Source organism: Hipposideros armiger, unplaced genomic scaffold (genome assembly GCF_001890085.2).
Source record: "Hipposideros armiger isolate ML-2016 unplaced genomic scaffold, ASM189008v1 scaffold_87, whole genome shotgun sequence".
Lineage (NCBI taxonomy): Eukaryota > Metazoa > Chordata > Mammalia > Chiroptera > Hipposideridae > Hipposideros > Hipposideros armiger.
Genome location: NW_017731437.1, coordinates 403,327 through 417,933, shown reverse-complemented (window position 1 = coordinate 417,933; position 14,607 = coordinate 403,327). Strand labels below are relative to the sequence as shown.

At 48.6% G+C, this 14,607-nt stretch overlaps 2 protein-coding genes, 1 long non-coding RNA gene and 1 other non-coding gene across 4 annotated transcripts in view; 1 reads left to right on the top strand and 3 right to left on the bottom strand.

Moving 5' to 3' along the window:
- ATP5PD (ATP synthase peripheral stalk subunit d) overlaps positions 1 to 5,171 on the top strand; it is a 14,953-nt gene extending 9,782 nt beyond the window's left edge. The window contains exons 4-6 of the mRNA XM_019644456.1: positions 3,949 to 4,020; positions 4,796 to 4,858; positions 4,986 to 5,171. Coding sequence (XP_019500001.1) covers positions 3,949 to 4,020; positions 4,796 to 4,858; positions 4,986 to 5,117 — 267 coding nt within the window. The 3' untranslated portion in view covers positions 5,118 to 5,171. The remainder of the gene's footprint in view (positions 1 to 3,948; positions 4,021 to 4,795; positions 4,859 to 4,985) is intronic.
- TRNAR-CCU (transfer RNA arginine (anticodon CCU)) lies at positions 3,136 to 3,208 on the bottom strand. The gene has a single exon. It is a non-coding gene; the product is annotated as a tRNA-Arg (tRNA).
- A 1,743-nt stretch (positions 5,172 to 6,914) lies between the features above and the next one.
- On the bottom strand, positions 6,915 to 8,431 carry MRPL58 (mitochondrial ribosomal protein L58). Its single transcript, XM_019644315.1, has one exon. The coding sequence runs from the start codon at positions 7,963 to 7,965 to the stop codon at positions 7,606 to 7,608; it is 360 nt and encodes a 119-aa protein (XP_019499860.1). The 5' UTR covers positions 7,966 to 8,431; the 3' UTR covers positions 6,915 to 7,605.
- Positions 8,432 to 8,571: 140 nt separating this feature from the next.
- On the bottom strand, positions 8,572 to 12,403 carry LOC109383668 (uncharacterized). Its single transcript, XR_002124252.1, has 3 exons — positions 11,846 to 12,403; positions 9,218 to 9,277; positions 8,572 to 8,654 (listed from the first exon to the last, which is right to left on the bottom strand). It is a non-coding gene; the product is annotated as an uncharacterized LOC109383668 (long non-coding RNA).
- Positions 12,404 to 14,607: the final 2,204 nt, after the last annotated feature.

Below are 14,607 nucleotides of genomic sequence, written 5' to 3'. Positions count from 1 at the left end.
CATTTAAAATCCACTATTAGAATCCATGCACACCTGAAAGATGTAAGCGCAGAAGCTGCAGCCCAGGACAGCATGAGGCCTTGCCTCCCCATCCCCGGGATCGCAGGGCACAGGGAACTTGGACACATTCTTCTGTTTCTCTCTCTAACATGTGGAATCTGCAGAAACCCCTCTTGCCCCATCCACTTCACCAAGAAGGAAGGGTTTAACCCACCTGGCTCGTCTCCTGCCTTGAGGATGCCCTCCTTTAAGTTAATCAGTCTGTCTGTTGAAGTGTAACATTCATGCAGCGAAGTATGCAGGTCACAGGTGACAACTGGATGAGATACAGACTATTCTCAGCACCCCAGAAGGCTGGGCACATCCTTGTGCCTCACCCCAATCACCACCTCCCCCTAGGTAACTTCCGTTACCATAAGCAGTTTTGCCTTGTTTTGAACTACATATAAATGGAATCATACCGTGGTACTCTGGCCTCTTTTACTCAACATTGTGTCTGAGATTCACCCATGTTCACTCTTTTGCAGTCAGCTTTTTAAAAGGGTGGGTCCTACCCCTGTGCTCTACTCTCTGACTCGCAGCCCATTCTGTTTCTCTCTACTTCTCCTTCCCCTCCTGTGTCTTGAATACTTGTCCAGGTCCCTTCACATGCCACCAATGTCTTCTGGGGGCTTCGGGTCCAGCACGTTGCTCAGGGTCAACCCGCAGGAATGCCTTCCCTGGTTTCCTGCCACCACCATCTAACCCAGTCTCCCTGGGTTCTGCCTTGCCTCATCCTTCTATCCATTCCCAAGACTCTACTTGTCCCCCTCCATCTTGCACCTCCCAACTGCTCCCATGCCCCAGCTCTGGGGCTCCATTCCCTCTCCTGGCATCACAACCTAGGTATTCCTCCTCAGGCCCCACAGCCAACTCCTCGCAGGCAAAACCATCCTCATCAGCCAGTCATCCTCCCCAGCCTGCTCCCTTTGTGACTTTCTTCTTGATACACACATCACCCGTGTCACATGCCTGCTTCCACTCCATGTGGGCCAATCTTCTGTCCCCATAATCCTTTTGCATCTTCTATTTTCTCTCCATCCCTGTTGCCACGCCGTAGTTCCAGGATGGGTTCCTGATTGCTCACGTGGGTCCATCCACCAACCTGTGCTCACTTGCCTTCTGGCTTTCCTCAGCTATTCATTCAGATTAATCTTCCCTTGACAGCCTCTGTAGGGGTAGAGGCTAACTGTCTTAGCTGCCACATTTAAGGACTTTCTAGACCTGGCTCCCACTCAATGTGGCAGATGTGTCTTCCACAGCTCCTCGTCTCCTGGGTTCCAGCCCAACTGGGCCATTAATCCTGGCTGCCATACCCTGAGTACATGCTCAATGCCATTAACCACACATTCATTTAAATCCCACAACAACCCTGGGAGGTAGGCGCTGATAACATCCTCCCATTTACAGCTGGGGACCCAAAGGCTCAAAAGGGGCACCCCAAGGTCCCAGAACTGGGGGTGGTGGAGGGCAGGAGCTGACCGGGGCCATCTGGTTTCAGAACCCATCCTCTCAAAACTATAGTTCACTGTCCCAGCCACAGGCAGGGCCCTTGGCCACACTGGAGCCTCCAAGCGACAAGCTCTCACCTTGCTCCTTCAGGCCCACCTCAAACACAGCTCTTCTCACACTCCAGCTGGAACTAGTTTCTCTGCCTCCCACAATCTATTTATACCTTTCTTTTTCAAGATTTTTTTATTTTTATTGGGGAATTGGGGGAGAACAGCGCTGGGGAATCGGGGAAGGGGAACAGACAAGTTGCTGTCCTTTTGTTCTTCAGTCTAGTTGTGGAGGACGTGGCTTCACTGGCCCATGTTGGTATTATCATTGTGCTCTTCCCNCAAGTTGCTGTCCTTTTGTTCTTCAGTCTAGTTGTGGAGGACGTTGCTTCACTGGCCCAAGTTGGCACCATCATTGCACTCTTCCTGGGTGAGGCAGATCAGTCGCCGGCTTCTGGACGGCCGCTCACTACAGCTGTGGGCCCATCATGCTGGCTGCTGGCTACACACGGTAGCCCATGGCAACCCACTGCCACAGGGGCTGCAGCCTACGCCATCGCCAGCAACTCACCGCTGCCCAGCTCCAGGTTGAGCTGCTGTTCAGCATCTTAGCTGTAGAGGGCAGTGTCACTGGCCCTCATATGTGGGATCCAAACCGGGGCCCTTTGGTGTCCTAAGCCAGCTCTTAACCAATGCGCCACTCTGCTGATCCCACACACGTGTTTTTTTGCACCCCTCCTTGTCCTTGCATAGAGCAGTGGGCGCCATCTCCATGGGGACAGAGCCCACAGCGGGGTTGATGACATGGAGTTGGGCAGCACCCCACCACCCTTTCCGTTTCCAGTGGGAAGCTTGGGGGGCAGGGAGTGATGGAGAGCTGCAGTTTGGCCTGCTTTTAAATTTATAGTGGTGGACTCACAGACGCACTTGCTTCATTTACAAGAGGGTTTGTAGCTTGCAGAGCACTTTCACGAGATGAGTGGATACCATCTCAGAGGCAACATGAAGTGGGGCCCCATTTGTCTTCATATCGGTTTACCTTTCAAAGTGTAGTCCATTTTGATTAAAAAGGAAGGGCAGGGCTGGCTGAGTGGTGCGTTGGTTAGGAGTTGGCTTGGGATGCCAGCTGTGAGTAGCAGGGCCCTGGTTCGGATCCCACATGAGGGCCAGTGATGCTGTGCCCTTTATAGCTAAGATGGTGAACAACAGCTCCACCTGGAGCGGGGCTGCCATGAGTCGCTGGTGAGGGTGTAGGCTGCAGCCCTTGCTGCAGTGGGCTGCTGTTAAGCTACCGTGAGCTGCCTGAGCCGCGGTGAGCGGCTGTCCAATGGCGGGCAGTCGGGGAGAGCGCAATGATAATACCAACATGGGCCAGTGACTAGACTCCACAACTAGAATGAAGAACCAAAGGACAGCAACTTGTCTGTTCCCCTTCCCCAATTCCCCAATAAAATCTTTAAAAAGAAAAAAAAGGGAAAGTTAATTGCAGCTGAGGCATACACATACACACACAAAATGCTATTAAAGAGAGGAAAAAGTATCACGTTTTTAAATTTATGGGCAGTACAGAAAAAGTACTGTATTGTTTCAGTCACTTCACCCCAGATGGGACTCGAACCCACAATCCCTGGCTTAGGAGGCCAGTGCCTTATCCATTAGGCCACTGGGGCTCTTCGCGAGCGGCGCGGGATCATATGCCTCTTGAATTGTGGCATCGTGGTGACGTCAAGTCCGGAAACTCCAGGGGCAGAGTCGCTATTGGCTAGGGTCCAAGCTCACAACTCGGGGTGAGGGGAGAGACCGCCCGGGGAGGGCCTGGAGGCTTCCTGCCTAGGGCGAGGGGAAGGGTCCGGGATCCGGTTGTTTCGCCCATGGAAGGACTCAAACCGTGAATCTCCTGACCCGAGGTTAGGGTCCTTGTTCATTGAACCACGCGGACCCCTGCGTGCTCAGGGACACCGCGACGCTTCTTTAGGGGTCTGTAGACNAAGCAACGTCCTCCACAACTAGACTGAAGAACAAAAACAACAGCAACTTATCTGTTCCCCTTCCCCCAATTCCCCAGCGCTGTTCCCATCCCCCCAATTCCCCAATAAAACTTAAAAAAAAAAAGAAAAGAAATAGAAAATATGAATACCTGAAGTCCAATTAAAAAAAAAAAAAGAAACTGAAGCTCATCGTAATAAAGAATTGCCCCAGGTCTCCAGTTAGTTAGTGACAGGGCTGAGAGAATCTTGAGCTACCTTCCCCAGTCTAATTTTCTTTATACTGCAACACCCTAGATTCATACTGATTTCCTCTTGGAATGGAGAACATGTTTTTATGTGCTCTATAAGGATTAGCGGCTTTGAGCCCTCTTTTTCGGTTCCTGGGGGGTGTTAATGACAACTCACTGTCCCTGTGTTTGCAGTTTAAGGCACTGAAGGTACCTGTGCCAGAGGATAAATACAGTAGCCTGGTAGATGCAGAAGAAAAAGAAGACGTAAGTAGCTGAGATTCTTATTTTGTCTAAAATTCTCTTAATTCCTGATGGCTCTAGATTTCTTAGTCGTTAGGTAGAGGTAGAATGAACTAAAAGGAGCAATAAAAGAAAACTCTAGAAAATGCAACTAATCTGTGGTGACAGCCCATCAGTAGCTGCCTGGGAATCGGGGGTGGGGAACTGGTAAATTTGTTCACTGTCTTGGTTGTGGTGATGGTTTGTTTCACAGGCAGATACATACATCAGAACTGATGGAATGGTACCCTTTAAATATGGCGCATTTTACTGTCTGTCAGTTATACCTCAACAAAGCTGTTAGAAACAATGAAGGAGTTGGGACTGGGTAGGGAAATCATGTGTGGCAGTATTCACATATCGAGCTGTTTGCTTGTCGGCCCTGAAGGCCAGATGTGGGAGCTCAGATGGCCCCACTGAAGAAGTTTGGCTCAGTAGTCAGGCGGCTTGTCTCGACCATTCGTTAACCGGCCCCTGTGAAACTACAGGCATTTTGCAGGTTGCCAGGATGAAGAATTTGCTGAAGAACCCTGGTTCTGCCATCATAAGCTGGCTCTTCTGTATGGGCTTCTTTGTGTTTAGGAAAAGCTGTAGTTTGCCTCCCAAAGTGAGCTCTCCCCAGTAGTCAGGGCAGCCATGTATTCTCTATAGAGAGTACACAGGAAGGGTGGACTGGCCTGGGACTTCCCATGCCATGGGAGCCTCGGGGTCAGGACAGTACACCTTGGTCTCAAAACTGAATTTTTCCCTTCTCTTAAAGGTGAAAAGTTGTGCTGAGTTTCTGTCTATGTCGAAGACCAGGATTGAGCAGTACGAGAAAGAGGTGAGAGTGTGCGTTGGCCTCTGCCTGTAATATTTTCTCCCCTTTACCTTGTGGCAGTAACCTGCCTTGACTTCTCTTTTGCATCTCTCTAGCCCTATTTACCTTAACACATTTCCCCTCCTTCCAGCTGGAGAAGATGAGGAACATAATTCCATTCGATCAGATGACCATTGAGGACTTGAATGAAGTCTTCCCAGAAACCAAATTAGACAAGAAGAAGTATCCCTACTGGCCTCACAAACCAATTGAGAATTTATAAACTGGAGTCTGGCCCTTGTGTTATAAACTCGACATTAAAAGTAATTATATAGTGCTCTGTGTGTCTGCTCCTTTGCAGATGAGATAGTTACAACCCTGAAGTGACCTCACGGGAAGTGGGCTTTTTGTTAAAATGAAAAGGGAAGCCTACAGGTATGTGCTGGTCCAGTGGTCTAATGATCAGGATGTATAGGAGCCAATTACTGAGCCCCCAGGGCTGCTGAAATCTTAACAAATGACAGTAGGTCCGATGATAGAGTATGTCACTGGGATATGATAAAGTGGAATCATCTAGTGGTTCCCTTGATCTTGCGCTTTGGTTTCACACCACTGGTTGCGAGGGAGTGCTCCCTTCTCCTTGTCCAGTAGGTGGTTGAAATTGTGGGTGGAACAGCAGGGTGAGTAGCAGCAGGGCTCTGTGTTCTGTGCTTCAGCTCTTCAGCATAAATGTGGCATAAAAGAAAATTTTGTCACAAAGTTAAAACCTGTTACAGCGTTATAAATCAGTACTCTCTCATTAAGTGTCACAAAAAGCTAAAAAAAATTAGGTCAGTGGAACAACAATGCTCAGAAAAGTCCATAAATATATGCATTTAAGTATTTGCTATATAATCTAAGTGGCATTTTGAATCACTGGGGAAAGGCACTGATGTAAGTGCTTAAATATTTGTATTACAGTAAGAACAGATCCTTTTACATGAAAAATCAGAATAAATTTCAGTTACAGATTTAAATGTTAAAACAAATCCAACAAGAAACAGCAGGGAAATTTGTAAGTGAATATTTATATAATCTCCAGGTGGTAGAGTTAACACCCCTAAGCATAACATCAAAGCAGACACTGAAACTATGATAAACAAGTGGATGGATTTAGGGGAAAAACAAAGCAGGCACTTGGGGAACCTATAGTCACCTTTGACTTGAGCCTTGTACTCCTCCCATCCCCACCTGTCCTCGAGTGGGGCACCCCTGTCCCCCAAATCCTGGGTACCATCTTGGGCTCCTTGTCTCCCCCACTCCACAGTGGTCAGGTCAGGCACCATGTCCCGCAGATGCCATTTCCTGAATGTCTGCTTTACTTTCCTTCTCTTGGTGGCACTATTTTGCCTACATTCAGGATAATTCATCTCCAAACAATACATCTCTCTCCCGGTCTCCCTGTCTGTACTGTCACCCACCTCCAGTCCATTATTTATGTTGCTGTCACAGGAATCTTTTAAAATGCTAATATGGGCATTTTACTCTACTTGAAACTCTGCCCTGGATTCTTACTCCCCACAAGATCAGATGCAGCCTCCTTACCCCAGCCTGCATGGCTGTGGGGTTCTCTGTTGGTACACCGTTCCTTCCTGGTTACAGCCATAAGGAATTGTGGGCTGCACCTCCCACTCCACCGTTACCATCAGGCATTTGCTATACCTGCTCCTAACCCCAGAAGATGAAGATCTAGAGGATTCTAGAAGGTTCTTTGTTGAGTGCCAGCACTATATTTCTATTACCCAGGCCTTAGCATTGTGCTTGCCATTTCCAAGAGTCAAGATAAATTCATGATACATGAAAGAGAAGAAATGCGAGCTTTCAGGGTTCGCATGCATCTAGCTAGGAGATTATCACACATAAAACCTTGAATAATAGGGCAAACTAGTATATTAGTAAATGATGATGATCATGAGTTATAGACCACATTATGTTCCAGGAATTGTTCCAATCACTTTACATAAATAATCTCATTTACTCCATACAACTGTATGAGGTAGGTGGTGTATCAGTCAAGACATTAAAGAAGTGGCGACACTNACCTTAGCACTCCTTCGTCCTTCCGAGCTTTATTGTCTCCAGAGTACTTATCACCATCTCACATACCCTGTCCTTCTTTTTTCGTATTGCCTGTCTCCCTCCATTAGAAGACAACCTCCACAAGCATTAGGATTTTTGTGTTTTGTTCACTACTCTATCCCCATGCCTAGCACAGTGCACAAAGCAGGCTTTCAATAGAAATTGTTGAGTGAGTGAATAAAGCAATGCACCTTTTCTTCCAGTCCTGTAGGTGGAAATTTATCAGAAATGGCTGGGTCCTATCGCTCCTGTGCAGGGGCCTGATACAGAGCCTGCACACGGCGGGCTGTCATTCAACGCATCCTGAGGAAACGGACGAGAAGCCCTGTTTCCCAGGCATGCTGGGGTTACGAGAGGCTAAGGACAGTGTGACTTTCTAAAAGATTCCAGAAGGCAGCAAACAACTTGGCACCCTCCTGCCTTTATTGTCCTCTCTGCAGGGCCAGAATGCCACAGTTTCCCTTGGGACAAGAATCTGGGCCTGAGGGCCGGGGAACTCATGCAGAAAAGCTGGTGGTCTTGTAGGAAGCACATCCAGCGTGCTCTCCGGGCGCCTGCACACCTCAAGCCATCCTGGGGACCAAGATCCTCCCTGTGGCCCCAGTCCCCGGTTGCTCAGGCAACCAGCTCCCCTCCCGCGGCGGCACCTTCGATTAGCGGCGCGCCTGGCCAATGGGACCCCGGCTTCCTGAAGTCACCCTCCAGAGACGGAGAAACGCCCCTTCCGCCCGGCCCTCCCGGCTCACCGGGACCCTCCAGGCAGTAGCCAAACCCCGCGACTCCGGGTAGAGCTTGTCCAGGCTGTAGATGCTCTGGAACTCGGTGCCGTCTACCTGCTTGTGCAAATCCCGGCGAAGGCAGTGCGCGGGCGGCGGCAGCAGCCTGGCTCTGGCTCGGCTCAGGCCCAAGCGCAGGCACCAGGCGGCCGCCATGTTTGAGTCTCGGAGTCGCTTCCGGTGTCGCCTGCTTTCGCGGTCCGCGAGCTCGCGTTTCCGCCTGGACTTTAGTTCCATGGGTCTGTTAGCCTCCGCCGCGGTAGGCGGCGAGCAGAATTTCCGGCGTGGCTCTTTCGCGGAGCCTATTAGAGGCTCCCCATCCGCCGCCTCTCGGAGGTCTGGTTGTCGCTCAGAAGCCCTCTGCAGCCGTGGGGAAGACGTTGGCCAGACAGTGAGCTCTCAAGGGCGCCTCCTGGTAAAAGGACCCTCGGATTGTCGCCCAGAAACACCACTATTCTATTTAGAATCTGTGCCCTCCTGGACCCCTTTCCCCACAATTCTCAGGCCATCAATAAGGCCTACCCTGCCTGACCTAGTTCATGTCCGTCCCCTATACTCTGCTCTTTTTTTTTCTTTTACATCATTCAGTGTAATTGTTGTAGCTTATTGCCTGTTTTTCAGCCTGAATGTAATAAGCTCCAGGAGTGAGTGCATTGGCTCACTACTGGATCCCGAGCACCCGGAACCTGGCACATCATGGGTAATAAATATTTGTCAAGGTTGGAACATGGGGAGAATTTTTATAAGTTTATTTGCTCCAAACTGACAACATATGCTGGGGAGCAAGATCTAAAATGCTCCCCCANTGAGGGATTACAGCAAAGGGGCGGGGCCGGTGGTTACCGTGATGGCCATCTTCTGCCGCACAGGCTCTGCGATCCAGTCGGCAGTTGCCAAATGGAACCTGACTTCAGCCTTGGAATTCACTGTAGAGAAAGGGACGAGGGAGCAAGGGTCACCGAGAATCTAGGTAGGCTCAGCACCAGGGTGGCTGTGACCATTCTAAAACAAAGGGAGGTGACACACCCAACCAGGTACGTTTCTATCCTGCATCAACTTGGGGACACAGAGGTGGCCATGGAATGAGCCTGCAAAGATAGTGCGGCACTTTTGGACAAAAATAAACTTCCAGGAGCGAAACGCCCAGTGCTTCTCTTACAGTTTATTGGGTGCTGGAAAGAGTGGGGGGATGGGCCCCACAAGAATGAAGGAAACCTGTTCTTGAAGCTGCCTGCCAATGCACACTGTGATTTCCCTTTGTTTAGACTCACAAGCCAATCCTAGTCCTAGCAACCCACAGCTGAGAGGCTGAGAATCAGACCACATTCACAAAAATAAAGAGGATTATTAGAAACTAGAGGTGTTTAAGCTTCTGCTAAAAAAAATAAAAATAAAAATAAAAAATCCCTTTATTCGACATGAATGTAAACACAGGGTCCTCAAGTCATCTGCCAAGTTTTAAAGTGAAAGAAAACAAGGTGCCTTGTACCTTTGTTAACATTCTGGCCTCCAGGACCACTACTCCGACAATAAGATATTGTCAAGCGATCTGTAAAACAGAACACACACCAAAAAAAAAGGATTATCCCATGGCAAAATGTGCAAACTTAATTTGCTATCAACATAACTATCCCTATTCCACATCTGTCTCTTTCACTGTTTTTTTTTTTTTTTTTTTAAGCTGAGCCGTCCTGCTTCCTTTTGGCAGCGCAGCGGCTGCTCAGCTCGGGCTGGACTCGAACCGCTGTTGCTCAGAACTCAAACTCTTGAGCGAGCTCTTAACCAACTGAGCCACTCGGCCGGCACTTTTTTTTTTTTTAAAGATTTTTATTGGGAAATTCGGGGGATGGGAACAGTGCTGGGGAATTGGGGGAAGGGAAACAGACAAATTGCTGTCGTTTTCTTCAGTCTAGTTGTGGAGGACGTTGCTTCATTGGCCCAAGTTGGCACCATCATTGCGCTCTTCCGGGACGAGGTAGATCAGTCGCCGGCTTCTGGACAGCCGCTTACTGCGGCTGCTGGCCGCTCACGGTAGCCCATGGAAACCCACTGCCACAGGGGCTGCAGCCTACACTGTCGCCGGTGACTCACGGCAGCCCAGCTCCAGGTTGAGCTGTTGTTCAGCATCTTCACTGTGGAGGGCAGTGTCACTGGCCCTCATATGTGGGATCTGAACCGAGGCCCTCCGGCATCCAAAGCCAGTTCTTAACCATCGCGCCACTCGGCCGGCCCTCTTTCACTTTGATATATATAAACTAACATCCAGATCAGTAGAGTAAGAGATTATTTACAGGTGTCAAAACTAAAACCAAGAGGAAGTGACTGTCCCAAGGTCACATAGACAGCAGAGAATGTAAAATTATGACCCATTTTCTGCTTCTGGTCTAGTCCTTTCCACCAGATCCAGCTGCCCTCATTTGTTGCTGTTCGTTTGTTTTAAAGCAAAGATTCTCTCAAAAGCTCAACCGAAAAGACAAACTTAGTTTAATGTTATATTTCAAAACGTGCTGGACGTGGATCCCACTAGACTGTAAGCGCCAAGGGGGCAGGCGTGTGTCTAATTCATGAGGATTCCCAGTGCCTAGCACTTCGTCAGTGTTTAAAAACATCTGCCGGGGGGCCCGCTGAGTGGCTTAGTTGGTTAAGCGCTTGCTCAAGAGTTTGAGGTCTGAGCAACAGCGGTTCGATGCCCGGCACGAGCTGAGCTGCCAACAGGTGGCAGGATGGCTCAGCTAACAAAAAAACAAAACAAAAAAATCTGCCGGATAAATGAGCACTCGCTTTGGAGCTGGGAGGCCTTGCTTCTAACACTGGCACAGCCACTGACTGACTATGTGATCTTGGCCGAGTCCCACTGCTTCTCTGGGTCTGTTTTGTGTTTGGAATCTCTAAGTGAGGTTTCTTCCTTATATTTTTAGAGTTCATGAAAAGCAGCCTCATAGTGTCTGAAGAAAGTAGGGAAGTGGGAAAAGTCAGACGACTAGAAGGTAAGCTACAAGAGGTTTGGGTGGCAAAGAACTCTGGTCCCATGGTGGCAGCAAGCAGGCCTCGCCGGGCAGTGGTGTCCACGCCAGGCCACCTAAGCCTGGCTTGCTGCAGCCGTGTCTGTCCTTGCAGGAACACCTGTGATCCTCCCAGAGCACAGGAGACAGGTGAGGAGCTGCGACACAGCTATCTCCCACACGCCTCCCTGTCTCCCCTGGAGGCTGTCTTGAGAGTTTCTTAGCCTCCCGTTTTGGGAGACAGGCTTTCTGCCTCCTCCAGGCACATGCGCACCTCAGGGCTCAGCAGCAGGCTAGCAAATCGGCCCCAGGGTGCCCCCTCCTCGTGTTGCCATCACTTGGCCTCTTTGTTTCAGTGTCACCCTGAGCAAGGGCCACAGGGAGCCGGCACCTTTGGTGCTCTTCCTTTCCCTGTGTGTGGAGTTACAAACTCTGAACCTGAAAAAGAATGGGTTGTTTCTTTCCAGGCCTTGCCTTACACTTGATGGGTACACAATTCTAAAGTTATGCAAATGGTTTACAGGGAGTGGTCCCCTCAAGTTCATGCTTTCCTCCCCACTCCCCAAGGCAGTCCTCATATCCAACTTCTTGTACATCTTTTCAGATCTATGTATACATACTGAAATACATATATTTCAGATGTACATTTAAGGCACAAATGATAGCTTACTATACATACTCTTCTTTTCTTTTATGAAAGTTTACGGGGTGACAATTGTTAATATAGTTGCATAGGTTTCAGGTGTACAATTTTGTAATACATCATCTATATATCACATTGTGTGTTCACCACCCAGAGTCAGTTCTCCTTCCATCACCATATATTTGTATACATATTCTTCTGTACCTTACTTTCTTCACATGAAGATCAATTCATTTCCTATAAAGATTATTCCATGTCACAAGAACATCAAGAGCTCTCCATTCATGCTGCACACTGCACAGCACACAGCGGCTGCAGCATCGTTTTTTTGCTATTCTAAATAATGCTGAAAAGACTCCACATTTGCACACCTGAAGACAGTTTCTTTACTTTCATTAGGCTGGAGTGCTCTGGAAGGAATGAGTGAGGGGTGGGGAAATGGCTGATTTTTTTATGAAACAAAATTACTTACCGAGAGGAATGTCATTGTTGGCTTGCTTTGCATCATCCTGTAATGTAACGTACACAGTGTTAAATAAATATTACCTGCTGGGTGACTCTAACTGGTCCAGGCCAACCAAAGAAATGATGTAAAGCCACGACGCAAATGTAATACAACTATTGTCAGGTTCCCAGCAAAATCATTCAGACGACAGAAAAAGCTTCCCCAGACTCCAGAGGTCCCACCTCAGAAACACTCTTCCAGGAAAATGGAACTGACCTCTCCAGCCTTCCCTGCCCCCACCTCAGCTACTGTTGGGCGCCATCAGAGGTGTGGCTCCTGGGAGGGTAGGAAGGCACCTGGGTACACATGCATCAGGGTGACTCCAAAAGGAACACCCTCGGCCAACCTGGAGCAACAAACCTGGTATGCCACCTGGTTCCTTCCGCTCACCTGGGAGGCTGTCTGCCTTGAGCAGTGACTAGCACATCTGCCATGAGGGTTTGTGGCAAACTGAACTACTCACTCCAGGATCTCGCACCTCCATGTCTCTCCCACGCTGTTCCTCTAGCAATGGCCTTCAGCCTTAGACCCTCATGTCCACAGGCCCAGGGCAAACACTACCCCTCTGAGGCTCCTCTGCCCATCCAAGCTCAAAGCATCCTCACCTGCCCCCCACCCCCACCCCCACCCTCACCCCTTTTCATCTTAGAATTACTTGGGGATGGAATCCTCATCTGACTCTCTGCAGCACTGAAGACCACAGATCACACCCTCCCTGATGCAAGTGCCTCCCCTTCCTGCTGAGCTATCCCCTCGTTTTTTCCTCTTACCTCCTAGGGCGTTCGGTCTCTTTTGCTTGCTCTTTGCAACCTTTAAACACAGACACGTCCCTGAAATCCTATCTCTTTTCTATCTTACTCTTCCCCCAGAACATTTCATCCATCCATGTTGATGAAAATATCATCTATGTTAGTGACTCCCAGCTTTCTGGCTCAAACTCAAACCCCTTTCTTCAACTCAAGACCCACAGAGTCAAGTGCTATTCGGTGTCTTTTCTCAGATGCCCGATGGGTGCCTCAAACCTCAAGCCTCCTCACAGAAGACGTCCCTTACCATCTCAAGTAGCTCCCCAACAACTCTATGACAGCACCCTGATCTATTCATTACTTCTCACTACCTGATGTGTTTTCTCTATTTGCTTACTGTCTGCTCCTTACACTAGAACAGAAGCTATATCTGCAATGCTTGAAACAGTGTCTGACACAGTAAGAACACAATAAACTTTTTGCTGAACGAAAAAACAAATGAATATTATTGCCACTTTCTAATCTCAATTAATGGCAACTCAATCCTTCCATTGCTCAAGGCCTCAGACTTCAAGCCCTCTCTTATTTTCACTTCTCATAGAAAATCCATTAGCAAATCTTAGAGGCTTTCCCTACAGAGAACAGGTTCAAAATCCAGAACCCGACCCATTCTCATGATTCCTATTGCTTTCACCCTGCTTCTCATCTCTTGCCTGTATTACTGCCATCTCCTAAGTGGTTTTCCTGTTCTTGTCATTCTACAGTCTATTCTTCACAAGGCTCTATAAGTGATGCCTACAAAACCAAGGTGAATCATTCTACTCGTCTGCCTCAAACCCTCCAGGAAGCCCCCATCACATTCAGAGTAAAGCCAAAGGCCGGTAAGCCCTATAAAAAGGCCCTCATCTCTCTCCTTTTTAGCTTCATCTCCGCNTCCCAAGCCAGCTCTTAACCAACGCGCCACTTGGCCAGCCCTATTTATACCTTTCTTATGTTATTCACCATGTTTTGAGTCATGTTACCATATAGGGATCCATTTTTTTCTTAGCTGATCCAATGTCAATTCTCTGGAAGAAAGGCCTTTCTTCACTGCTGACTTCCCAGGACCTCAACCAGTGCCTAATGAACTAAGGAACGCTGCACTTCCTCGCTGCCCACTAGGCTCCGAGTCCCTGAAGGACAGGGACCGTGCCTTCCACATTTTTTGTATTTCATTGTAAGAGGCATTTATCGATGACTTTCCCTTTTTTCCCTCCCATGAATGATGAGGTCTGTGCTCACATAAAGTCTATACATTACTACTGTTGGTTATCTTGCATTAGAGAATCACAATGCAGTATTTGTCAAATGAGTGAACCAGATCAAAATAATAGAGAACATCCTATGAAATTCACACATGCCAGAGTAATCTGCTGCTGGGATGCTGGCCCAGGTGCTCCACACCCAGAGGATTGCAAAACCCTTTTGCAGTCCCAACTCCATCTTCCTGCCCCCACAGCCTGTGACAGCACCTCACACATGACACTCCCTCCCATTCAAGTTATTCCCTATTACCTGTTTCCTAAAATCTAACCTCCTTAATTTGAATCCCAGAATCTCTACACCGAGCGTCTATCTCCCTCTCACGACCTCCCCTTCAGATAGCTACCTCGTCATTCCCTCCGCCCCAACCCCAGCCTCTTCTTTGGTCTCCTTTATCCACACTGTTCCCTTCAGCTGGCGTACCCTCCTCCCCTCTCCACTGATTAAGATTCTATACCTTTTTCGAGGCCCGGCTCAGTTACCTACTCACTTGTCCCAGTCCTTCTACCTGACTATGCATTCCTGGAGGGCAGACCCCATACTCATTCCTTTTCCCCCCACTGTGACAAGTAGTCAGTGACAATGATTGTTAGGCAGATGTCAACTGCAAGAAAAGGCAGCAATTCCGTTCTGAAGCACTCTGAAGAAAAAGAGATGCCCACTGCATGTAGGATTTTATTG

What these genes read in the sequence shown, in the direction of transcription:
- MRPL58 (XM_019644315.1), bottom strand. Translation starts at nt 7,965, where the DNA reads ATGGAACTAAAGTCCAGGCGGAAACGCGAGCTCGCGGACCGCGAAAGC.